The sequence below is a fragment of the Sciurus vulgaris genome, assembly GCF_902686455.1.
Source record: "Sciurus vulgaris genome assembly, chromosome: 2".
Classification (NCBI taxonomy): Eukaryota; Metazoa; Chordata; class Mammalia; order Rodentia; family Sciuridae; genus Sciurus; species Sciurus vulgaris.
The window spans coordinates 14,251,626-14,278,187 of record NC_136462.1 but is presented as its reverse complement, the minus strand read 5'-3'; the positions used below and the strand labels follow the sequence as shown (position 1 = coordinate 14,278,187).

The following is a 26,562-nucleotide window of genomic DNA, read 5'->3' as shown; positions in this document are numbered from 1 at the left end:
TATGTATCCTCTCTGTGCCTCACTTTCTTCATAATTAAAATGGGGGCATTAGTTTTTAATACAGGCAGTCAGTGCTATAAATTTTCCTTTTAGAACTGCTTTCATACTGTCCCAGAGATTTTGATATATTGTATTTCTTTTCTTTCATTTCTAAGAATTTCTTGATTTTTTACTTTTATTTCTTCTTTGATTCATTCTTCATTTAAGAAAGTACTATTTAACTCCATGTGTTTAAGTATTTTATATTATTTTTCTTGCTGTTGAGTTCTAGTTTCATTCCATTGTGATCTTCTAGGATTCAAGAGATTGTATCAATTTTTTTGTATTTGCTATTTTTTTTTGTATTTTTTGTCTTTTGTTTTGTGACCTAAAATATGGTCTATTTTGGAAAAAGTTGCATGCACTGCTGATAAGAAGGTAAATTCAGCTGTTTTGGGGTGAAATATTCTACAGATGTCTGTTAGGCCCATTTGATTTATAGTATTATTTAGTTTGGAGATATCTTTATTGATTTTATGTTTTGATGACCTGTCTATTGGTGATATGGGTGTGTTGAAATCACCCCATATTATTATGTTGGGGCTGTCTGAGATTTAATGTCATGGATTTTTTAAAATGTAATTGGGTATGCTGTCATTTGGGGCATAAAGGTTTACTATCATTACATCTTATTGGACTGTTCCCTTTACTAGGATGTAGTGGTCTTCTTTGTCTCTTCTGATTAATTTTTGCTTGATGTCTGCTTTTTCAGATATGAGAATAACTATTCTTGCTTGCTTTCAGGGCATGTATGTATAGAATATTTTTTCATCCTTTTACCATCAGCCTGTGGGTGTGTCTTCACCTGTCAGAATGAGTCTCTTATGAACAGCATATAGTTGGATCTTGTTTTTTGATCCATTCTGCTAATCTATGTCTTTTAATTGGGGAGTTGAAACCACTAACATTCAGTGTTAGTGTGGACAGGAGCTTGGGGTTTCATGCCATTTTGATTTTTTGCTATATTTAATTCAGTTTTGATTCTCATTTAATGGATTACTCTTCTATTGATCCTCTTCTGTTGGGGAGCTTTGGGATTTGTTTTTTAGTTCCTCTGTGTGTGGTTCATCCTTGAGTAACCTCTGGAGTCCTGGCTTGGTGCTTTTAGTTTATTCTTTTAGTTATTTATTCTTTTAGTTCTTTATTCTTTTAGTTTATTCTTATCATGCAAAGTTTTTATTTTCCCTTTGAATTTGAAACTGATCTTTGCTGGGTACAGTAACCTTGGCTGGGAGTTGTTTTCTTTTAGAACTTGGAATATCTCATTTGAGATCGTCCTTGATTTTTAAGGTCTGGATTGAGACATCAGAAGTGGTTTGTCTCTAAATGTGACCTGATGTTTCTCTCTTATAGCTTTTAATATTCTTTCCTTATTTTATGTTAGGCATTTTGATTATGATATGTCTTAGAGAGCTTCTCATTTGAATATGTCTATTTGGGATCCTGTATGTCTCCAGTCTATCTCATTTCTAATATGGGAGAAGTTTTCTGTAATTATCTCATTGAAAATGTTCTTAACGCCTTTAGCTTATATCTCTGTGTTTTCTTCTATCATATGTGGAAGCTAGAATAAAATAAAGGAAAGGGGGAGGGAAGGATAGGATATAATAAAGATATAGGGAAGATCAGTAACATAGAAGAAGGAGATCAAGAGGCAGCATGTAGGGATGGGAAAGGGGAGGCAATGCAGAACGATTTGTTTAAAAATCATGTTATGTGCATATATAAATATACCACAGGGAGTTTTGCCTGTATGTAAGTAAAAAGAACCAATCAAATATAAACAAATAGACAACAAAAGGAAGTCTAGTGAAGTAGAGGAAGGAGAACAGAGGAGTGGGGAGGACAGAAGAGAGGAGGGAAAAGGGGGGGGGATCATGAACTGATGGATGAACCCAACTACTAAGTATAACTATGAAATTCTAATAAGAAAAAGAAGACTGGAGAAGTTCCACAGTGGTGCAGGAGACTGTGCACCCTTACTCAAAGTGGAGAATCTAGACCCTATGCAGATCCAGCTAAGTCTGGAACAAGATTCACAGGAGATTGTGTACAAATATGTAACAACAAATCCCACCATTACATATAATTATAATGCAACAGTAAAAATAGGGAAAAAGGGGAGCTTATAATAGTAAGAGCTAGTAATTGTTTTTTTTCCAGTACACATGCATAATTTGTGCAGAGACAGGGGTGATGTTGTTAAATATAAGTTCCTCAAACTTATCCTGAATATAAAAATCCTTATAGATTTTTCATTTTAATAATTTAAACTTTTATATATATAGGAGCTAAACCACTTTCTGAAAAATCGTGAAGTCAGTAAAACATTGAAGAAACTGCTCTTTTGGTTAGTTCTCCCCTCTTGTTACATTCTTCACTTTGTAAAAATGCAGAATCTACACCCCAACTCAGGCAAGTGTGCATGGAGGCATGTGGTGGCATGTCACTCTTACCAAGCAGCATCCTCCTTCACTTTGATGCATATCTTAGACGGGGATGTAAGAACACTATCCTTTCATCCTTAGTCTTTGCTGGTAATTGAAATAATCTTTTTTTTTTGGTACCCAGGATGGAACTCAGGGGCACTGGACCACTGAGCCACATTCCCAGCCCTATTTTGTATTTTATTTAGAGACAGGGCTCACTGAGTTGCTTGGGGCCTCACTTTTGCTGAGGCCAGCTTTGAATTCACATTCCTCCTGCCTCAACCTCCCAAGCTTCTGGGATTACAGGTGTGCACCACCACGCCTGGCTGGAATAATCTATTAAAACTAGATTTGTTCTTTGTTTTATTCCCTTTGAGCCAAAGGGCAGTTTTTATTAAACCTGTCAAAAATGTTTGATTCTTTGCTGACATACTGATGAGTGAATTTTAAGCATCTACTGAGAGAGACATAGAGAGGCTAGAAGGACATTTTTATAACAGTGTGCCCAATGACGAGTACTTCGGAGTATGTACTTTCCCAGATAGCACATTACACATTAGAGTTATTTTAAAAATCTTTACATCATGCAATCTGTAGAGAGGATACAAGTGCCTTTCTTTGTTGGCATTAGGAATATAAACTAGAGGACAAGGGGTTAATATGGAAGAAGAGAGACAAGCCAGAATTTGTTTCCTCAAATATAACCTCGAGAGGTGGAGAATCAACCTCACATGGGCCTGGTTTGAGAATAACCAATCTAGTTTAGAAGATCTGGTGTTTTCTGCTGTGAAGACAATTGCATGCAGGTATCTTGGGTGGAGCCAAAGCTATTAAAGCCCTGTGTGGGACTTGGAGGAGGTTTGGAGATGTTCTGTGGGGATATGAAGGTTTTTCCTTTAGTTAAAAAGAGCAAAGTACATTTATAAGAGTTTGTCCTAAGGAAAATATGTCCCCACTTTCCCACTATGCTGTGTATAGAATGTGAAATCTATTCTTAAAATAAGACAAACCATTTCAATACATTATATCACTCACCAGTCCAAAAATACTTCTAGAATTTCCAAAGCCTGCAAATACCCCACCATCTTCAAAGTGATCTGGAGTCAGTTTATGTATGAATCCCAAGTGATCATAGTATAATGCGGAGATTTTATTGTCAATGCTTCCAATTTCACTATAAACTCTTAATCCTGGTAGGAAACAAACAGAAGTCTCTTGATATTGATATAATACATCTAGAAAAATATTAATATCAGACCTAGTAAAAACTTCTTCACTTAGATTAAGGGGTGTTGTAGGACTCTGAGATGCTTAAGTTTGTTAGTCTGTGTTAGGTCCCAGAAAGTCTTTTTCTCAGCTCCATGTCACTGTAGAAGCTGTTCACCGAGAAGGGGATGTTTAATTAAGGAACCTAGAGAAAAGGAGTTTAGTTCCCCCTGTCCTGGTCTCTCTTCCTGAAACCAGCAAATCAGATTCCTGAGCAGGTAGAAGTGGTGAGAAACCAACCCTCAGTATGGCAGCGGGGATTATCGATAGACACCACGGGTCGTCATGTAGACCCAACTGGGTGTTGCGGGCTTCTCTCATTCCTGAGGCACCATGTCAGAAACCTGGTTGTAAGCAGCATTCACTTAGCCAAAGAGACACTGGTCTAGAGGAAGACAGTCCTTTTCCTGGGTGGAGCTAGAATAAAAGTTTACACCTCCGCTGAGAAAGGCTGATTTCTGCACACCATTCTTGACTGGGGTCCTACTGGCTCCTTTTCATGTCCCCGACTCTTCAACTCTGGAGCACCCCAGGACTCATTCCTAGATTTCTTCTTAGACTAGGAAGATGTCATCTTGGGGATGATACCTAGTTTTAGGACTTTTTAAATCCTTCTTCATGAGGATGATTCCTCAAATATGTCTTACATCTAGTTCTCTTAAGTCCAGGCTGCTAATATCTAACTGCTTACCAAGAGCTCCAGATCAATACTGGTTGGGCATCTTAAACTGAACTCATTCCAAACAGAATTCCTAATCCTCACACAAACCTCCCCCATCCTCAGCCTCCTCCATCCTCAGGTTTCCTTCTGCAACTGCATTATTACTGTCCATCAATCCAAAAACCTTGGCGTTATTTTGAATTCTTCTCTTTCTCTCAGACCCTGCACATATCTAATATATGAGCAAATCTATTGACTATAGCCTTATATAGACAATTGCTTTCTCAGGAAAGAAACCCATCATAAGTTGAAAATACCGTAAGTAAAAAATGCATTTTATACACCAAAGCTTCCGACCATCCTAGCGTAGCCCCAGAGAACACTGTAGAGTATTAGTTGCTTCCTCGTGTAATCTCCAGGCTGACTGCAAGTGGTGGCTCCTGGCAGTTGCCTAATATTGCAGTAGAGTACTTCCTACTGAGTATTGCTAGGCCAGGAAAAGATCAAAATTCAAATTCCAAAGAATGGGTACTACTGAATGCGCACCACTTTCTCACAATCTGTAAAGTTGAAAAAGTATAACTGGAACCATCATAAATCAAGGACCATCTGTATGTAGAACCCAAACACTTCCCACCATGGCTACTGTCGTCAATCGCCCTGAATCAGCCCCCACCATCTCTCTTGTTCCTCCTAACTGGTCTCCACGATTCTGCCGGTAGCACCCTTCAGATTATTCTCAAAAAGGCAACTAAAATATCACTTAAAAAATGCTAGCACTTCAACTACTTTCCTAATCAAAACTCCCAAAGGCTTCGGTCTCTCTCTGAGGAAAAGCTAACGTCTTTACAATGCCCTCCAAGGGCCACCGCGATCTGGATTCTGGTGACCCCTCTGGCCTTATCTTCTAGGATTTTCTGGGCTGCTTCCTCTGGACCAGCCAGACTAGCTTCAGGTTATTGATGACCACAAATGTGTCTGTCACATGGGCAGCTTTGTTTCTTCCTCTCCAATCTTATACTTTTTATATATTGTCCTCAACTTTCCAGGTTAATCTGTCCCTCCAGAACAATGATGGATGTAAGTGGTGGCAGAATCGTTCCTTATTTAGTTGCTGATTATAAGCTAAAAGTTTTTCATGTGTTTCAATGAAATCTGATTATATAATTGCTATGTTCTCCCCTCCCCGCCAGATACTCTTAATGAAGAAGTTATTTTCTTTCTATTTTTGGGCTGCCAACATATTTTGGTTTTGTTTTTAATTTTTTTAGTCATAGAGGGACAAAATACTTTGATTTTATTTATTAATTTTCATGTGGTGCTAAGGATCAAACCCAGTATGTCACACATGCTAGGCAAGTGCTCTACCACTGAGCTACAACAGCGGCCCCATATTTTGGTTTAATTATCATAAATAATTAAAATCGATCATTTAAATCAAATTTTAAGTTTCATCAAATATTTTTCTGCATCTATTGAGTTGATCAAGGTCATTATGTAAAATTATTTTTATATATTGCTGAGTTTCATTGGTTAACAGTTTCTTCAGGATTTTGGCATCAATGTTCTAAAAGTTGTTAAAATTATTAATTCATGATTTGGCTTTGGAATTGTATTTTTCATTACCAAATGATGCATTTCACATTTTTAAGTTAGTAGACCACTTTTTATAGTTTTCTATTCTGTGCAGATGTTCTCGCATTGCCTTTTATTTTGTGAGACATAGTAACTACATCTTTTAAAAACCTCTAATAATACCAGCAGTATTTTTTTGCCTGTTTTTTCTATTTTTCTGTCCTGTGTCACTCGTGGTAGTGTTTCCTTTCATAGTGGTTGCTTTTGGCTGTCTCTACTGGTCGCTATCTTTGACAAAACCGTGGAGGTTAAGTGATGTCTCCCCCGTGAGGACTTGGGCTGCTTTGCCCAGGCGCTTGGGGTGGTGGCAGAAACAAAAACCTCAGCTTTTGCTGGAGCACCCTAACCATGCAATCTGTGGCCTCAGGTCTTACAGAGACCTTCCGAAGGTGACAACTTCTCACGCGGGCGTTTTCCTTCCTTTTCCCCTACCTGCTTAGCAACAGGACAACCTTGCTGGATCTCTTGGGGAGGCACGTGAGCGTGCTTTTAGATCCTTATTCTGAGTAGAGGCTGTCAGCGTCCTGGCCCAGTGAGGCCATCTATTATTCTCACCACCTTGAGTCGACTCTGGGCCATAATCCTTCACCGTCCGATCAATTGGAAACCCGAGTTTGCAGAAATTTGTCAGTTCCTTCAGAGAAAAAAGAATTTGGCATTCGAGTGCCTTGTCTACCTCTCTGAGACTTTGCTATTTTATATTCAGATATTTACTTTAAAATAATTTATCTATTTTAATTATTCTCAGCAGCAAGATCAGGACACTGTGGTGTGGGAACCTCACCCAGTTGCTTCGTGTCTGTCTCTTGACCTCGCCGCATCCGAAGCTCATTTCTATGGTTTCCTTCCGTTGGCCGCTGTTCTCGCCTCACCCAGGGCCACTTCCCGAAGGCAGATCCTCATCATTTCTCTTAAACTTTCAAAACAGACCCTAAACACATTATTGTGCCTAAAACCTCACATTTTCCTCGGTTATCCCTTTTTTTTTGTGTGTGTGGGGCTGGGGATTGAACCCAGGACCTCATGCTTGCAAGACAAGCACTTTACCAACTGAGCTATCTCCCCAGCCCTCCACATTATCTTTCTAAAACACATATGTTATCAGGCTAATGATCTTCTCATGGCACAGTGAAATTCGTTGGCTTGACTCAAAATGGAAGACCGGTTTCGGATGACCTTGTGGTCTTACTGTCAGTGGGTGGTCTCTGAGAAACATACATACCCGGCTGTGACACGCCGCCTGTATCACATAGTTATTTCCCCCCTTTCTCTCTCTCTCTCTCTTTTTTTTTTTTTTATTTTGTGGTGCTGGGGAGCAAACTCAGGGCCTTGTGTGTGCCCTCCAAGTGCTCTGCTGCTGAGCTGAGCCCCCAGCATGCTCCATCTATTTCAGTAGTACCTCTTAATTCTTCTACATGGAATGTTCCCTTATACTCTCACCTTGACCTTCAGGTATTAAAGATTGGCCATTATTAATTTAAGATTTCTTCTATGATAGCACTTCATTTAATTTTCTGGTATTCCTTACAGTTCAAGCTTGTATCATGTTATTTTAGTACATTGATTCAATGATGATGTATTTTTACCATTGATATTTTATCACACAAAGAAGTACTAAGTTTATTCAATATTTTTGGTCTATAAATGTTGCTTTGTGTGAATGCTAACATTACTAGTTATGTTTTTCTTCCCAATTTAATTGGCATGTTTTATCAAGCCTCGATGTTTATTCCTTTTTGCCATTTTTTTGCTTTCAGGTTTTTCTCTCTTGGCAACATATTTTGCGATTTTAAAATCAAAGCAAGACTGCCTTTAATGGAGAAATACAGATTATCCTTGGAGATAGGCAGGGCTGGCTCCCTTCTGTCCTTCAGGCCCGTTCACACTGCTTTATTATAAAGGCAGTGTGGCCACAGCACGCCCCAAGCCCCACGCCCCACAGCTCAGCACCTCCCGGCGGGTCCTGTTTTTCTCCTGTAACATCTGTCTTACATTTTTTTGCGAATTTGTTAATTGTCAGTCTCCCCTGGTCAGTACGCAGGTAACCTCCATGAGAAAGGGGCTGCGACCTCCCTGCCCAGCAGAGGAGTGCTGAGGTGCGGGAGGCCCTCAATGAACGCTCCTCAATCAGGGGACAGACCGGCTCCCTCGGGGTTACTGGTTTACACTTTGTAACATCCCTGCTTTCTTTTCTTTCCTCTTTTTCACATCTATTCTACATGGGTTATTCTGTTCCCCTTTGCTTTTTAAGTGTATATAATACATTTTTATTTTTAAAATTTAAAACTGAAATTATTTGAAAATTTAAATGTAAATACATTAAAAATCTATTGATGATCATAATAAAGGATTCAAAAAAATTCCTAATTCCATGTTTTATTTATACGTGGATAAGAAAATAGTATTTTGGACTGCCTTCTAGGGATGTCAAAATCTGGGAGTTTTGGCTTTAACCTTTTGTTTCATTTCTAATCTTTCAAGTTCTTGATTATTTGATTGTGAGATTTTGAGAATTCACATTTTTATTTCTTGCAGTACTAATACTCATAATTGTTTCCTCAAAACATACATTATCAGGGCTTTTTCATACTGTCCAGTGGACTTTCCTATAGTAAAACTTTGCTAATATAATTGATTAGGTTCAAAATGCCACATTGCATCTATTATTACCCTCATTTCATGTTTTAAGATCTAGGCAATTGAGACATCCTAGAATTGATGTATCTTAATAACCACTGTCCACCAGGTGGCACTCATACCATGGTGGTCCATTGGTATCTGCACGGTACTGGTTCCAGGAACCCATCAGATAACCCAGAGAGAAAGATGCTCAAGTCTGTTATATAAAATGGCAAATATCTGCATATAACCTATGTATATCCTCATGTATACTTTAAGTAATCTTTAGATGACTTATAATACTTAATACAATGTAAATGCTATGTAAGTATTTATTATAATTGTGTTGTTTAGGGAATAATGACAAGAAAAAAATCTGTACTTGTTCAGTACAGATGTGAAATTTTTCCAAATATTTCTGATCCTCAGTTGGTTGAAACCACAAATGCAGAACCCACAGATCTGTAGGGCTGGCTGACTTTGTCCCAATTGTTTATACTGTCATCTCTGAGTTTCTTGAATCATTGGTGCATACTGAGTTTACTGCTATTTAAAATGTCTTTGAAAAATATTACATTATAATTTGGCATTGGAACAGTTATTGTGGGTGTAGCAAGAGAAGAAAACAAAGCAGTAAGGCACTTATTTATGAATAAAGCCAATATTACCGAAGGAACTACCACAATTGCACATTTTCTTATAGAATAACCAGCAACTACTTTACAGGATCTGCTAAAGGAAGAAACCGACAAGTAGAAGAAAATTGCATTATGTTTTACTACCTAGACACACACAAAATGATTGCCTTATACCAAACAAGGGTCAGGGGAAACAATGCCAGAGCAATTCTGCATCACTTAGGACTCTGAAAATATTGTGCTAAACATTTTTTTTTTTCTTTTTTGCACTACTGGGGATTGAACCCAGGGCCTTGTGCTTGTAAGGCAAGCACTCTACCAACTGAGCTATATCCCAGGCCCTGTGCTAAAGATTAACCAGAAGACTTTTCTTTCTGTTAATTGGACACAGAGCAATTTACAATCTATGGAGTTTTAAATTTGATAGAAATAGAGTGTTTACAACCTAATTCTGTTGGCTTTGCATATGAATAATGTGTTGGTTCTAAATTCTTAGGCAATACTATTTTTCTTCCAAGATTCTATAAGAGAATATTTGGTATTCATTGTTGCAGCAGAATTCAAGGTTGGCTTGGTTTTGTTCCTTTTAAATTGACCTATGCTATGGTTTTGATCTGGAATGTCCCCTAAAGTATCATGCCATGCATTAAAGACTTGGGCCCAATCTATGGTGCTATTGGAAGGTAGTGGAACCTTTTAAGAGGTGGGGTCTGCCAGAACAGCCAAAGCAATCCTTAGTGAGAAAAGGGAGGCAGAAGCCATCACAGTCTCAGACCTTAAATTATACTAAGCTATAGTAAAAAAGGAGCATGGTATTGGCATAAAAATAGACATGAAGACCAATGGAATGGAAGACACAGAGACATACCCATATAAATATAGTTATCTCATTCTGGACAAAGGCACCACAAACATACATTGGAGAAAACATAGCCTCTTCAATAAATGGTGCTGTGACAATGGGAAATCCATATGCAGTAGAATGAAATTGAACCCCTATCTCTCCCCCTGCACAAAACTCGACGTGGATCAAGGACCTGGGCATTACAGCAGAGACCCTGTACCTACTAGAAGAAAAAGCCAGCCCAGCTCTCCCTCATGTCGGCTTAGGAACCAACTCCTCAATAAGACTCCTAAAGCACAAGTAGTAAAATCAAGAATCAATAAATGGGATGGTATCAAACTAAAAAGCTTCTTCACAGCAAAGGAAACAATCAAGAACGACAACAGAGAGCCTATAGAATGGGAGAAAATCTTTGCCACCTGCACCTCAGTTAGAGCATTAATCTCCAGGATATACAAAGAACTCAAAAATCTTAACACCAAAAGAAACCAAATAGCCCAATCTATAAATGGGCAAAGGAACTGAAAAAGCACTTCACAGAAGAAATACAAATGGTCAATGAATGTATGAAAAAATGTTCAACATCTTGAGCAATTAGAGAAATGCAAATTCAAACTACACTGAGATTTTATCTCACTCCAGTCAGAATGGCAATTATAAAAAATACGAGCAATGATAAATATTGGTGAGGATGTGAGGAAAAAGGTACACTCATGCACTGCTGGTGGGACTGCAAATTGGTGCAACTACTATGGAAAGCAGAATGGAGATTCCTAGAAAACTTGGAATGGAACCACCATTTGACACAGTTATCCTAGTCTTCAGTTTATACCCAAAGGACTTAAAATCAACATACTATAGTGATGCAGCCACATCAATGTTTATAGGAGCTCAGTTCACAATAGCCAAGTTATGGAACCAGCCTAGGTGCCCTACAACAGATGAATGGATAAAGAAAATGTGGTAAATATATACAATGGAATATTACTCAGCCATGAAAAAGAATGGAGTTATGGCATTTGCCAGTAAATGTATGAACTGCAGAATATCATGCTAAGTGAAATAGGCCAAGCCCAAAAAAACCAAAGGTCAAATGTTCTCTCTGATATGCGGATACTAACCCACAACAAAGGAGAAGTTCATTGTATTAGATAAAGGGGAATGAAGGGAAGGGAGTAGGGAGAATAGGAAAAACAGTAGAATGAATCAGACATAACTTCCTATGTTCATATATGAATACATGACAAGTGCAATTCCACATCATGCACAATCACAAGAATGGGATCCTAATTAGAATGAGTTATACTGCATCTATGTATAATATGTCAAAGTACACTTTACTGTCATGGATGTCTAAAAAGAACAACAACAAAAAGAGAGGTGGGGCCTAGTGGGAGGTCTGAAGGTCATTGTGGGCCATGGTCTTGAAGGGGATCCTGGGACCTCCCCCTCCCCCCCCTCTATTTTGCAACCTGGTCATGCAATTATGCCATGTGTGGCCACTCTCATATGCTGACTCACCACAGGCTCAGAAGCAACAGCCAATCATGGTCTGAAACCTCAAAAACTCTGAGGCAACCTTTTGTTTTCTTTAGCTAATGATCTCAGGTATTTGTTATAGTAACCAAAGCTGACTAACACAATCTACACTTTCTGTTTCAAATAATACATAAAAGTGTTTTTGCTTGTATTGTTGGTGTGCTTTCAGTTTGAAAAAATCAATGTCTTGTTATTGATTCTGATTTCCTTTTCCTATTTTTAGTATTCATTCTTCCATCCATTCATATCAGATGACTACAATGTGCCAGAAACTGTAGATGAAAACACAGCCAATGTTTCCATTTATCACTGGAAATTTCTAGATCTGCAGTTCCATAATCTTCAGCATCTACATTTTTCACGTTAGATTGTTTAGAATGTTTACTTATTCTATATCTGACTATGCTTCTATGGTTTATATTTATAAACTGAAATAGTTTATAACATATTGTCAACTTAGTTTTCTTACATGTTAATTACTTTCAAAGTTTTCAAAGTAACCTTGCTAAACTGATTTTGATTTCAAGACGTGATGTTTATTTTCTCTTCGCTCATTCCTCCAGATCCATTCTCATGACTGGGTTTGGTGAATGGTAGGACTAGCAGGAGATAAGAATGGAGGAGAGCGAAGATGAGGTCATTTTTCCCTCTTTCTCCTTGGTTTAGTGATACAGTCCAGCAGTGACTGTGAGCTTCCTAAAATTTTTGCTTCTTAAAATGTTGATCCTCTTCCATTTCAGATTTGGTGGGGCTTAGGTCAGTTAGTCAGTCTGTCTGCCTCCCTCCCTCTCTATCTATCATCTCACTCCTTTAAGTAAAGGGATTAATGTTTTCTTTCAGTGATAATATCATTGTTAGCTCCATTAATTCTCTCTCCCCATTTTCAAATGATTTCTCTTCCAAAAGATTCTTCAAATAAAATAATTGAGTGAAAGTGTATTTCCTGCCTGGTCCAAAATTGATAGAGTGTGTGTGTGTGTGTGTGTGTGTGTGTGTGTGTGTGTGTGTATTAATAATATATATAATACATGTATATTTCATATACATGTATTATATATGTGTGTGTATATATATATTCAGAAATGTTTCTAGGAAATAGAATATAGAAATGGGATTCTGGAACTGAGTTGCTCACATAATTAATGAATGCACAGATGACCTCTTGTGCCTGTAGATATCATCTTACCAGTAATCCACAGCAAGCAAGGGCTTCACAATAATGCAGATTTTACTGGTGGGAGTATTGGGTAGAGTGTCTGTGGAGGACAACTTTGTTAGTTTTCCACTGCTATGACAAAATACCTGAGATCAATCAACTTAAAGGAAGCAGAGATTTTAGTCCATGTCACTTGGCTCTGTTTTGGGCCTGTGGTATGATAATACTGAACATTATGGCAGGAAGTGAATGGTGGAGGAAAGTTGAAAGCGGGAAGGGGGGGGAGAGAGAGAGAGAGAGAGAGAGAGAGAGAGAGAGAGAGAGAGAGAATGAATGCATGAATATGAATGGAAGAGAAGGGACAGGGATCTCAATATGCCCTTGGATCCCAATAGGCCCCCAATGAGCCATGTCCTCCACTTAGGCCCACTTCCTAAAGCTTCCATCACCTCCCAATAGCACCATAAACTGGGGGACAAAGCCTTTAATACAGGAGCTTTTATGGGACATTTAATATTGAAACCCTAACAGCCACGCTTGAGGTGATCAACAGGGCTACTGTACTTGATCACAATGACAGCCATTGGTTTTATAAAAACAGTGGGGAGCATGTACTTTTTGACTGTAACTGAGAGTTTGCTAGGAGAAAAATTTCTTAGGACCTCCAATTTCCAATCTGAGGCCGGAGTAGAGACCCCGCACCGTACTGAATTGAGGAAATGAGTGCAGGTCCTACCCAAAGGAGGTGAAGCAAAAGGGTCTGAAGAGTAGTTCACCTGCATGAGGTCAGAGCAAATGGAAGACCTGAGCAGCGCTGTCCACTTCAGTTCTGAACTAGACGAAAAGAAGAGAAGGAGAGGAGGAGGGACAGAACAGCTGAGCGAAGAAAAGGGATAAAAAGGAGGTGATAGAATAGGGGAGGGGAAGAAGGGAGGGAAAGAACTCACAGCATGTAAAAGATACAAAGAATTTAGTTGAGATGAAGCATATCCCAAGGTAGGAGGTAAAATCTCCTCTATATCGTCCATAAAGAACTTTAATAAATTACTTCAATAAATTAATAAATTCAATCCAAAATCTCAAAGAAGATTCAATAACAGAATGACAAAATAAAATGGGAATGTAGGTCACAGAGCTACAGAAATAAAATTGAGAACCATGTCCCATTATTGTTCTAGACTCCTGGACTGGATAGCAAAATTCTACTTAGTTGAAAAGGAGTGGGTAATTGTTAGGTCAATTAATATTAGCTCTTTCTTTCATTGTGTAAGCAAACTGAGAGGAGGTATGTAGACTTAATCAGGGAAATCACAAGATTATCAAATTGAGAAGACAGATTGCAAAATGTCTTTCACAGAACTCCATCTCTTAACCTTCTTGATGTTAGTTATCCATTTAAGCAGCAAAAAGTAAGCCAACATTACCTAGTTTGGTGAGGTTGTTGTGAATATAAATGAGATACTGCTGCAGCTTGCTGAGCACAATTGTGGCTTGGTAAGTGGCATCTATTGTTATTTAACTTTTGGGAAAATGCAAATGAGTACACTGCATGCTGACCCTGCACTCCTCTTCTTCAGAGCTGCTCACAGGATCCAACCCCTTCAGGTCCTCCGAATCTAACATGCTAGCAGGGTTGAGAGTTTAGGATTCGTTGACTAATAAAGCATGATTTGCATGTGTCTTTTAATCTCTGGCCCACACGCAGTGCTTACTCCAATAGAAGCAAATTTCTCACCTGCTTTTGTCAAGTAAACTTTTCCACTTTGGCAAGCAAAAGTAATATCTGAAGTATAATAACTGTGGTAAGAGTTCTTTGCGATATCATTATGAAAGTCAGCTAATAACTCAAAAGTGTTGCCACCATCCACTGAAAGCCACACCTGTGGGAACAAAGACATAGTAACCTCAGCAAAGAGCTGTCATTGTGTACGCCGGATCTCGCTAGGTAAGCAAGCCCTGTGATTTTCCCCAGGCCCCCAGCTGTCCACAGGCACATGCACGAGTGTACAGACTCCTTACCCATTGGTCTACCTGTTTTCACCCTAGAGTCTGTGACAGAGTCTGTGGCAGTCTCAGGTCTGCACAGCGTGGATGGTGGACATGTGAAAGAACTAGTTACTCCCATCATTTCCCACATGGAATTCCTTTGTTCATAAAAGGATAGATGCTGGGTGTGTTCAGCTATGGGGAAGGCGTTTATCCCATATTGAAATGAAAGTTCAGGTTCTCGGTACTTGACAAATACATATGCAACTATATTTTGTGTGGAAGAGCCTCTTGTTATTTAAAGGAGTAGATCCTGGGGCCCAAGAAGATCCCCAAATCTCTAATTCCACTGTATCCTCTAGAGTTTCTATTTCCTAATCCTTAGGGATGAGTAGTTTGAGGATAAATCAGGTTGTGTATAGGATGAAACCTGCTTGCTACTTTTTTTTAATGGATTTTTAAAAAGTTGTTGATGGACCTTTATTTTTTATTTATTTATATGTGGTGCTGAAAATCAAGCCCAGTGCCTCACACATGCTAGGCAAGCAGTCTACCACTGAGCCACAATCCCAGCCCCTTACTACCTCTTTTAATAGCCTAAGTTTCATTCAAGTGAAGATTTCTGGTGTTTGAATCTCTTTTTTAACATTAATTTTAGTAACAAGCTATGACCAAAGGTGGACTTGTTTTGAATTTAAAACTTTATAATGTGGCTGAACTCTCTTAGACCACCACACAAATAGTTCTCCTTTTACCTCTTGGTCTCCTCTAACATATATGACATTGGTCTCCTCTCTCCCTTTTCAGAGCTGCCTCTGTTACCAATTTGGAAATTCTATGAGGTCATTCACATAGCTATGTGTATAGCAGTAGAAGTGTACAGTCCTGATTTCATTTTATGATGGCGGGGGAAGGAGTACCTGGATGCAGTTCACCTTTCAACTTGAGCACAAGGTATCCTGCATGCTGAGTGGGTCTGAACATTACAAATGCACACACTCCTATCTTTCAGGATTTGGTGCATCTTGCTGGTGCAGCACAGTCCACAATCCTAAACGTGATATGTGGGCTTCCATTTCCCACTCTTTGGACCCTGCACTTCACTAGTGAGCAGGGTAGTGGGGAGGAGTGCGTGGGAGAGGGTGTTTTGAATAATTTGTTGAAAGTGGTTTGCTGTGTCTATGCCTGATATTCTAGAAGTTACATTTGCCACTTGATGATAGATCTAATTTTGTTAGTCCATGTAGACCTCTGTCGTCTTCCATACTATGACTAGTATCCAATTTGCAGATATACTGTATACATCTAAAGGTTGGGCCAAAATTTTCACTGTTATAAACAATATTGCAGTGGACGTTCATTTATTTGCCTCCTTGTATTGTCTTTTATATATATAGATCAATACTAAAAAATTGAGTTGATGAGTCAGATGCTAGACATATTTCTATAATTTTAATATATACTAACAAAATGATTCTCAATTTTGCTGAACTAGTTTATGTTCCTACCAGTAGTGCATAAGAATATTTATGTTCGAACTTACAGGATAATAACATCATATTGCTTTGCAAAATAGTTGAAATTTATTCTCCCACCTGTAGTAAATAAGAGTTCGGGTGGATCCACATTCTCTTAAATATGTGGTATCATCAGAATGAGCTTTCCCAAATAAATAGCTGAAAATGACATCATATTGCACTCTACCTACCACTGAGTTACAAACCCAGTCCTGTGTTTTGTCTTTGCTAATGTAAATAGTATCTTGAAAATGATATTTTCGAACAGTAGCAGCAGCAGCAGCAGCAGCAGCAGCAGCAGTAGCAGCGCAGCGGACTCGGGACAAGTACTACAGGCGCCCCAAAGCCCGCGCGTTTAGAGAAAATGGCAGACGATATTGATATTGAAGCAATGCTTGAGGCTCCTTACAAGAAGGATGAGAACAAGTTGAGCAGTGCTAACGGCCATGAAGAACGTAGCAAAAAAGCTCAAAGTGCTTCATAACTACCTCAGTCATCCTCACAACAGCTTTGTTAGAATACTCTGCATTTAAAATTCAGATCTTCTTACATGGAAGAGGTCAAATCCAGTTATAGCAAAACACCTTTACAGCAGAGGCCATATAACCAAAAAGTCCAAAGGCCCAGACCAGTGGACCATTTACTTCAATGATGTTCAGTACAAAATTCCACTGCCACTAAAGACTTTGGAAAGTCCCATTTTAAGTTGTAACAGGATTTGACTATTAGAATGGATTTTGATACGTTATTTAGTTAACTTAATACATGTTCTTTGAAGCTGGAATTTGTTACAGAGAAGTATACTGGTTTCTTATAACCTTAAGTTTTTGTCTGGGCTTGTATGTAGAAGATTGTTCTTTTGTGAATGTCTTAGTACATTGCTGTCTTTTTACCTGTCTGGGGTTGCCTTCAGATGTGGGCGGGAACTCATTTACAAAAAGTCCTAGGAAGGCCTTAAGTTAATTCAAATTAGCCCTCTGATTTTTTAAGTCTTTTCTTCTGGCAAAATGTTTTGGGGTCTGTGAGAGGTAAATACGGAGGTTGACTTACCTCTCTGCTACAGGCCATCTGTGAGGAGAGCAAAAACTTTATTAATGTTCTTTTCTTTGTGGGGGATAAAATGGCTTTTACCTTGTCCCCTAATTTGAATTTTGTGTATACACACACACACACACACACACACACACTTTTACTTTTGGTTTTAACTATCTCACAGAATTTTGTGAGAGATAGTGTCAGGTTTTTGAGGCAAAATGGAATGTTATCTGTTGCCCTTCTGGGCATTGCTTTGACTTCTATATAAATAATAAGTGTAGCCGAATTTTCTGTCATGTGCTGCCTAGCATATACATTTCTGACAGTCAGGTGGATTATCTTGAAATTTTAGACAAAGTTTCTGCCTCCTTGGAAAGCTCTACATCTCCTTGTGATTGGAGTGTGGGTTTCAAGATTCCAGAAGGAGGAAAAAAAGCAAGAGCAGAAGTCGCAGTCATGAACGAAAACGAAGCAAAAGTAAGGAACGAAAGCGAAGTAGAGATAGAGAAAGGAAAAAGAGCAAAAGTCGGGAACAGAAGCGAAGTAGAAGCAAAGAAAGGAGACAAAGCCGCTCAAGAAGTCGAGATCGAAGATTCCGAGGACGCTACAGAAGTCCCTACTCCGGACCAAAATTTAACAGTGCCATCCGAGGAAAGACTGGGTTGCCTCATAGCATCAAATTAAGCAGGCGACGTTCCCGAAGCAAAAGTCCATTCAGAAAAGACAAGAGCCCTGTGAGGGAACCTATTGATAATCTAACTCCTGAAGAAAGAGATGCAAGAACAGTTTTCTGCATGCAGTTGGCAGCAAGAATTCGACCAAGAGATTTGGAAGAGTTTTTCTCCACAGTAGGAAAGGTTCAAGATGTGAGGATGATCTCTGATAGAAATTCAAGACGTTCCAAAGGAATTGCTTATGTGGAGTTTGTTGACGTTAGCTCAGTGCCTCTAGCAATAGGATTAACTGGCCAGCGAGTTTTAGGAGTGCCGATCATAGTACAGGCATCACAGGCAGAAAAAAATTGAGCTGCAGCAATGGCAAACAATTTACAAAAGGGAAGTGCAGGACCTATGAGACTTTATGTGGGCTCATTACACTTTAACATAACTGAAGATATGCTTCGGGGGATTTTTGAGCCTTTTGGAAGAATTGAAAGTATCCAGCTTATGATGGATAGTGAAACAGGTCGTTCTAAGGGTTATGGATTTATTACATTTTCTGACTCAGAATGTGCCAAAAAGGCTTTGGAACAACTTAATGGATTTGAACTAGCAGGAAGGCCAATGAAAGTTGGTCATGTTACTGAACGTACTGATGCGTCCAGTGCTAGTTCATTTTTGGACGGTGACGAACTGGAAAGGACTGGAATTGACCTGGGAACTACTGGTCGTCTCCAATTAATGGCAAGACTTGCTGAGGGTACAGGTTTGCAGATTCCACCAGCAGCCCAGCAGGCTTTACAAATGAGTGGCTCTTTGGCATTTGGTGCTGTGGCAGATTTGCAAACACGACTTTCCCAACAGACTGAAGCTTCAGCTTTAGCTGCAGCTGCCTCTGTTCAACCACTTGCAACACAGTGTTTCCAACTTTCTAACAGGTTTAACCCTCAAACAGAAGAAGAAGTTGGATGGGATACAGAGATTAAGGATGATGTGATTGAAGAATGTAATAAACATGGTGGAGTCATCCATATTTATGTTGACAAGAATTCCGCTCAGGGCAATGTGTATGTGAAGTGCCCGTCAATTGCTGCAGCTATTGCTGCCGTCAATGCATTGCATGGCAGGTGGTTTGCTGGTAAAATGATAACAGCAGCCTATGTACCTCTTCCAACTTACCACAACCTCTTCCCTGATTCTATGACAGCAACACAACTACTGGTTCCAAGTAGACGATGAAGGAAGATATAGTCCCTTATGTACATAGCTTTTTTTTTTTTTTTCTTGAGAATTCATCTTGAGTTATCTTTTATTTAGATAAAAATAAAGAGGCAAGAGTCTACTGTCATTTGTATACAATTCCTGTTACCTTGAAAAAATAAAAATGTTAACAGGAATGCAGTGTGCTCATTCTCCCTAACTAGCAAATCCCACTGTATACAAAGCTGTTCTCGTTCTGCCTTTTAAAATGTTCATGTAGAAAATTATATTAAGGATCTATAGGAATAGCTCTAGGGGAACAAATGTGCTTTCTGTACAAAGGCAGACAGGTATGTAATGATGTTTTTAATGTTTCAGAAGCCTAACTTTTTACACAGGTTACATTTCACATTTCACTAATGTTGATATTTGACTCATGGTTTAGCAGAGGTTTCTGGAATACACATTTAGTGTATGGGAATTCAAGCCAGGTAAAGGGCTGTTTGGCTAGCATCTCATCTTGCATTTTGATCATTTGGCAAGAAAGGGAGATTTCAAAATTATATTTCTTGATGGTAACTTTTCAATTAATGTATCTGTAAAAGTTTCTTTGTAAATATTATGTGTTCTGGTGTGTCTTAAGATTCCAAAAAAAAGGATCACTGCATTTCCTGAAGATGTTTAGTTAAGAGTCTGGTAAGGCAAAGAAGTCTCAGCAAGAAATAGGAAATGCAGAAATAGGTTTTGTCTGGTTGCATATAATCTTTGCTCTTTTTAAGCTCTGTGAGCTCTGAAATATATTTTTGGGTTACTTCAGTGTGTTTGACAAGACAGCTTGATATTTCTATCAAACAAATGACTTTCATATTGCAACAATCTTTGTAAGAACCACTCAAATAAAATTCTCTTATAAAGGAAAAAAAAAAAAAAGAAAATGATATTTTCAGATTTGTTGGTCGTGTGTAGAAATCAAATGAATTTTGTTTCCATAGTGCTTAACTCTTTTGTTTGTTCTAGTAATTTGTATGTATCTTTTAGGTTTTCTATGTAAACAATCATATCTTTTTCAAAGAAAGTTTTAGTCACTACTTTCCAAAATTCATGCCTTTACTTTCTTTTTTCTTTGCTTATTTTATTCCCTTATATACTCCCTTTTACTTCTTAATTTCTTGATAAAGTTCAATCATGATTAAATACAACTCCATGTTTTCTCCACTATGTGTGTACCCCCATAATTGACCATGGAGAAGAATATCAGTAATGCTGAAGTGGTCATATTTTAAATTAATGAGTAAAAGGTACAAGCAATCACACTGCGTTCCCTTAGTCAATTCATTACCATTTTTTTCTGTGATATTTTATTGTTTTCTTTTCCAAATTCTCAATATTCCTCCTCCATCTTCACTCTAAAATAATTTTGATTTTTGTTGAGTAAATAGAAAATATGTTCCTACAACCTTCTGAATATTACAATATGTTACCCACCTACCAGCTTGTGAGCCCCCAAACTCTCCTTCCTGTTATGGTAGAATAATGTCTGAACTACCACCTGAGGCAAGGTTTTCTTCTAGTGCACGGACACCACTTTGTCTTATGTATTTAAAATCATCACTCCAACAATTCTGCCTCTCCTTTTCTCTCTCCCTAGCTGATTTTCCCCTCTGCTGAAGGATTCCCATCAGCACATAGCATTTCATTAGACAATAAAATGTTTATAAGAAACTATATACCGAAAGCTCCCATAATTCCCTCTGGAAGCACAATACCACACTGTCATGGCACAAGGTGAGGAAAATGGCAGAGTGAAAGATGTGGGAATGGATAGAGTCTGGGAGGCTGGAAATGAGGTAACGGTTTACCATAATTAAAGAACATCATCCTCAAGCTTACTCCCTAAAGCTACACTTGGAAGAAGGCCCTGTACCTAAGGGGCCAGCAGGCATGATGGGGAAGAACCTGACATGGAGCAATGGGGACCAGAAGAGAGGAGTTGGAAGGGGCTACATAAGCAAACCGTGAGGCCCTGGAGAAAACCTGCAACCCCAGGTGAAACTCTGGAACCTGGTGCTGGGGAGGCAACCCTGGACACTGGGCAAGAACTTGGAAAGCTTAAAGTGTTTAAACTCCGTGGGGCATCTACAGAATTAGGCTGGGCACCTGACATGGACCTGACATGAAGATCCTTCACAGGGAATAAACTCCTAAGTAAGATTCTTAACTTCCAGGTAAATTTGCCAAAGACATAGAATCTCTTTTCTATTGCTGTACAACACTCTCCCCAAAACTTGGGCTATGTAAACTACTATATTTTTCCAAGTACTCTCCATGGGTTGCTCCCTGTTCCTTGCTCATCGCCATCAAGTGACAACCTAACCTGCTTTCATGCATTGGGGACCCCAGTGGGTATAGGAAGAGCTGGACCAAGCCAGAAGTCCACTCAGCCAATGTGTAAGCATATCTGGGGGAGTCTCAGGCCCCACAAATGTACCTTTCCTATCAAGCAAGGACAGTCATCCTTTCTGATCTCCTCAGCAAATCAAATTAAACATAGGGTAAGCACCTGCCCTTACTGGGAGATGGTGGCTCTGGAGTTAGGCAAGAGTTAATGAGCAAAATAAACACAGAGATTGACCAGAGAACAGGTGACACGTCCTCTGGCACCAAGACAGGGGCTGGACGAGGCCAATTTTTACTTCACTTCTCCTTTAGCTCATCTTGTTCTTGAAATGGTGATTCCACTGGGTTCTAAAAGTTCTCTGAGTCAAGAATAAGTGGAAGTGGGAAAAAAGAGCAATCCCAGGATCATGGATGCTTTTCATCACTGTGACCAAAATACTGACAAGAACAACTTACAGGAGGGAAAGTTTATTTGGGGCTCACTGCTCTGGGTCTAACGTGGGGCAGCACATCATGGTGCAAGGTGCAGTGATGGGAAGTGGCTTCCCTTGTGGCAAGGAAGCAGCAGGGGAAGGGCGCACAGGAAGATGCACCCTTCCTGGGCACATCCCCAGGGGCCCATTTCCTCCAGCCACGCCCCTCCTGCCTACTGTCATCCCCAGTCACTGAGACTAGGTTGGACTGATTATGTTACAGCTTTCACAGTCCAATCATTTACTTCTGAACATTCCTGCATTAACAGGAGCTTTTTGGGGACACCTCATTTCTAAACTATAACAATGGACTAACAGAAAGGATTTTATCCCCTGATTCCCTTGGTCCCTTGTAGTCCTAATAGGATGGCCAGTTAATAGGCAAGACCTCCTACAGACAAAGTTTGTTAGAACTGCTGCTCTAGGGGCCAAAGAGGAGCCTGGAGAAACACCCTTTCCAAGGAATTTTCTACTGTCACACTCACTGTGAGCCATTTCAGAGAGAAGAGGAAGGAGGAGGTAAGTGTGCCCATAAAAAGGATGTGATTTTTCTCCTCCAAAAACAAACAAAAAAGAGATTGGTTTCCATTGTTCCCTCTAAGACCCAAGCCGTTGCCAACACTTGGGGCTGGCTCCCCCTCTTCTTACTGTGCTATCTCTACTTTTGCTTAGGTGCTGTCTGTGACGCTTCTCCATTGGATTACAGGGTAATGAGGTTCTAAGAGGACAGTATGTTGAAGAACCAGGGAGACCCCATACTTCCAAGGGGGAAAGTGAGGGGCAGCACAGCTGGACTGTATCAGGCTTTCCTGTGGCATTGGGTTGTTTTAGTAATGCAAGAGAATAGCTAGTTGTGTTAAAAAGATGGTCCCTGGCACATAGTTTTAAAATTCTCTTTATTGGCTCTAAAGATGGTGGTAGGAGCTGCCTCATAGGCTGGGAAAAAAAGAAAGAAAGAGAGAAAGAGAGAGAGAGAGAGAGAGAGAGAGAACAAAAGAGAGAGAAGAGAGAGAGAGAGAGAGAGAGAGAGAGAGAGAGAGAGAGAGAGAGAGAGAGAGAGAAAGAGAGATTGGAGGACAGGAACCCTGCCAGTGGCTGATGGGGGTTTTCCCATCAGCCCATCTCAGTGGCTTTACAGTGTGTAGGGGCACTAGGGGCTCCTGCAGTTTCTATTTTGCATTCCTGGATCCAAAGAACAATGCCTAGAGCTTTCAACCACACAGAGAGCCCAGCCTACTAAGGTGACATTCAAACTGGAAGGCTTAAAAGGAGTTTTTAAAAGCCATGACATACTTTGCTGAAATAAACATTCACATCCTCAACATAGATGACATGGTTAAGAGTCTTGCAATATCTATGAAGGCTTATTGGATTAAACATGATTTCTCTGAAATGTATGTCTGGCTTGTGGTTGTTGAGTCTCTAAAAACTAGGGGTTCTTATAATTGGAATGCAGGTCATGCCAAAAGACCATTGTGTTGGGCCCGGGATCCAGGGATCAGGGTGTGGTGATGCTATGGTTGCTATGGTGCAGAAGGCTGCTGAGTCCCCTTCACCACTGGTGATAGCCAGGGATTCGTCATTCCAACGCTAGACCCATCAAACTATACTTGTTGATCATGATTAAGAGAACCCCCACAGGATGCAGGCAAACACAAGCCCAACTGCTATGGACACCATGCAGGCGTATTTCTCTGGCTTGTTGGGTCTCAGTGATAGCAGGGTTAGGGCTCACTTGAACTTGAAACCAAAGATATCTGTGCTCCTCCTGATCCTCTGTTTCCCACAGCAAGTGACATGCTAAAAACTCTGGGCACATTGTCCCTCTCCTCAGCACTGAACCACCATTTTTAAAGGATGATCCTCCCTATTCCTATACATTTTTTAAAAACTTATTCTCTCAAACTCCCTGTTCTCTTTAAAACATTGCCCCATTTCACAACTTCACTGTTTAGCAAAACTTTGTCAAGGGTTGGTTTGTATCACTGTGTCTGATTCTTGTCCTGTCATTCTCTTTCCAGTAGGCTGTCTACCTCCCTGAACCTCAGAGTGACTCCATTCTTTAACTAATAGTAACCACATCGGCATAAAAGAAGTGGACGATTTACACCCTTACTAGAGTGTGAACTTTCATGTGTACGCCCCGATGGCCATGAGCAATCACAAGCATCACTCTACTGAAAAAGCCATTTTCCATGTCAACAAAGAATTCCTCAGGACTTTGTTAGGTGCTTATATTTAAAATCGTCTGCCAGAGACCATGACAGCATCCGAAAGGTCATAATTAAAGGGGGTTTACCTGCTATACTAAAAAATCTTTTGGTACGTTTCAATAGATAGGTTCCATATCCATGGTTCTCTCCTATACCGTAATCTGGCTCTTGTACATCATTTTCAAAGCCCTGTACGTAACTGATAAGACTCCTACTGATCTTGTACTTTGCCAATACCTGAACTGTTGGTAAAAATCCGGGGTGAACACTGAGTTATAGACTAGAGACGTGAGCCCACCATGTGGCATGCCAGCATGCTTCTGAGCTGCCCCACGAACGCATTGCCTTAGATTTTGTTTTAGAGACCTACTTGCCTCCAAACTCACATTCTATTTAAACAGCAGTTTATATTTGGAAGTTAAAGACTGAGGAATTTGTGTCTGTGAGGTGTAACTGCGACCTTCAAATGCAGTTCCTGAGTCACAGAGAAACTTGCTTCTCTCTCTTGACCAAACTGCAGTCATCATAATTTTCATTTCCACAGGATGTTTGAGAAACTTCACTAAGAAACCAACTTTGAACTGGGATGCTAATTAGAATAAGCTGCACTCCATGTTTGTATAAACTGCCAAAGTATATTCTACTGTCATGTATAACTAAAAAGAACAAATAAAAAATAAAATCACAAAAAACTCCCCCCAAATAAACTTCACAAAATTCATTAAGATTAAAAAAAAAAAAAAAAGAAAGAAAGAGATGAAATCCGTTGTTGCCACTGCCGCGTTTTCTTGGTTCTGACTTTTACTTAACGTGACTGTATTCCTTACTTTTAAACTGCCTGATGCCCCACAGGTGTTCTAAAGGCGCCTTCACCAAGTTTTCAAGTTATTAGTGCAAAACTAACTGATGGGAGGCCTGAAGATGCAACATGCTCTCAGGAGCTTAAAGAACATCAGAGTCAGAAACTCATGCCTAGACAGAGTCCAATGAAAAAGGTCCATGTCAAATGCTGGAAACACCAGATATAAATAGACTTTTAGTTAGTTAATGGCCAAAGAGTTGGGAAGAAATGTATTATAACTGCAAAAATTCAGAAGAAACTTGATCTACCTATGACGCTTTTTAGCCTTTTTTTTGCTTTGACTGGGGATGGAACAATCCATCCTCTTTCCTTTCCCTCCCACCTCCCCGATCAGGAGTGACCTCAGGTACAACCACTCAGCATAGAGTAATACACAACTGACCCCTCTACCAGAGGATGGAATGTCACGTGCACATACCTGATTACCATAGGCATACAAAAAGTGGCTTCGTGGATGAAATACCATTCCAACAGGAGAAGAAAACGAGGAAGGAAACAGGAAAGGTGGGAACTTTGGTTTGGAATTTGGGTGCTTATTGCCGGTTAGGACATTCACGGAGGCAATGGTAGTTTTGTTGAGCTAAATAAATAAAACATCAGGAATTTGTAAGAATTTGATCATTATTACTAGTCCACATTGCAAATTTTAGGTCTGTTTCTTAGATTTTGAGTAAGATAGGGTCATACCTCTCAACACAGCATAGAACTGGGAGGATTAGCGAACACTGATATTTCTTTACTCAACTCCCCTCCATGCCCCGTTTACAGATGTTGCAATTAAGTTTAGGAGGCAAAATAATTTGTTCAAAGTTCTATAATCAAGGGCACAGAGAGTGTATAGTATTTCTACTGAACTCGGCAGACAGAATCCAGTGATGGTGCTTGTAATTCTCATGCCAAAAGTGTGGGTGCCTGGGTCATAGCCCAACTTTATCAGATCACAATCTTGAGGGGATCAGACAATGACACCCCAAAATACCACTTTGGAATAATTTCAAACTGAAGAGACTTTTAGAATTCAACTAATGCAGTAAAAAAAGCTTTCTCGGAGTTTCCTTTTCTGACTACAAGCAGTAACTTCTGGAAAATGACTCTCAAATTTATCTTCAGAGCAGATCTACTCCCAGAAAAGAGAATGAAAATAAAACCTACCCTGAATCCTTTCTCCTGGGTGGTGTGGTAGCCCTGAGGGAGATACCTAGATGAACAAACATTATCTAACCTTCTTCTGTTTATTCTCCTGAAAATCAATTTATTTGTCAAAAAAAAGTCATTTGTTTTCCCCAAATGTATCAGTTGAATCTTAAAATCATTCAGCTTAAAATTATCTTGATATCAAAGTAGCATATTTTGGGGTGTTATTTTTCTACTCACCTTCACCTGTTAAGATATCA

At 39.5% G+C, this 26,562-nt stretch overlaps 1 protein-coding gene and 1 pseudogene across 2 annotated transcripts in view; one reads left to right on the top strand and one right to left on the bottom strand.

Annotated features, from left to right (window-relative positions):
• CATSPERB (cation channel sperm associated auxiliary subunit beta) overlaps positions 1-26,562 on the bottom strand; it is a 113,545-nt gene that overhangs the window by 30,623 nt on the left and 56,360 nt on the right. The window contains 3 exon segments of the mRNA XM_079127649.1: positions 3,504-3,658; positions 14,562-14,706; positions 25,587-25,748. Of these exon segments, the coding sequence (XP_078983775.1) occupies positions 3,504-3,658; positions 14,562-14,706; positions 25,587-25,748 (462 nt within the window).
• LOC306654262 (RNA-binding protein 39-like) lies at positions 16,606-19,351 on the top strand (annotated as a pseudogene). Its single transcript, XR_013766978.1, has 2 exons — positions 16,606-16,784; positions 17,779-19,351. The product of XR_013766978.1 is annotated as an RNA-binding protein 39-like (transcript).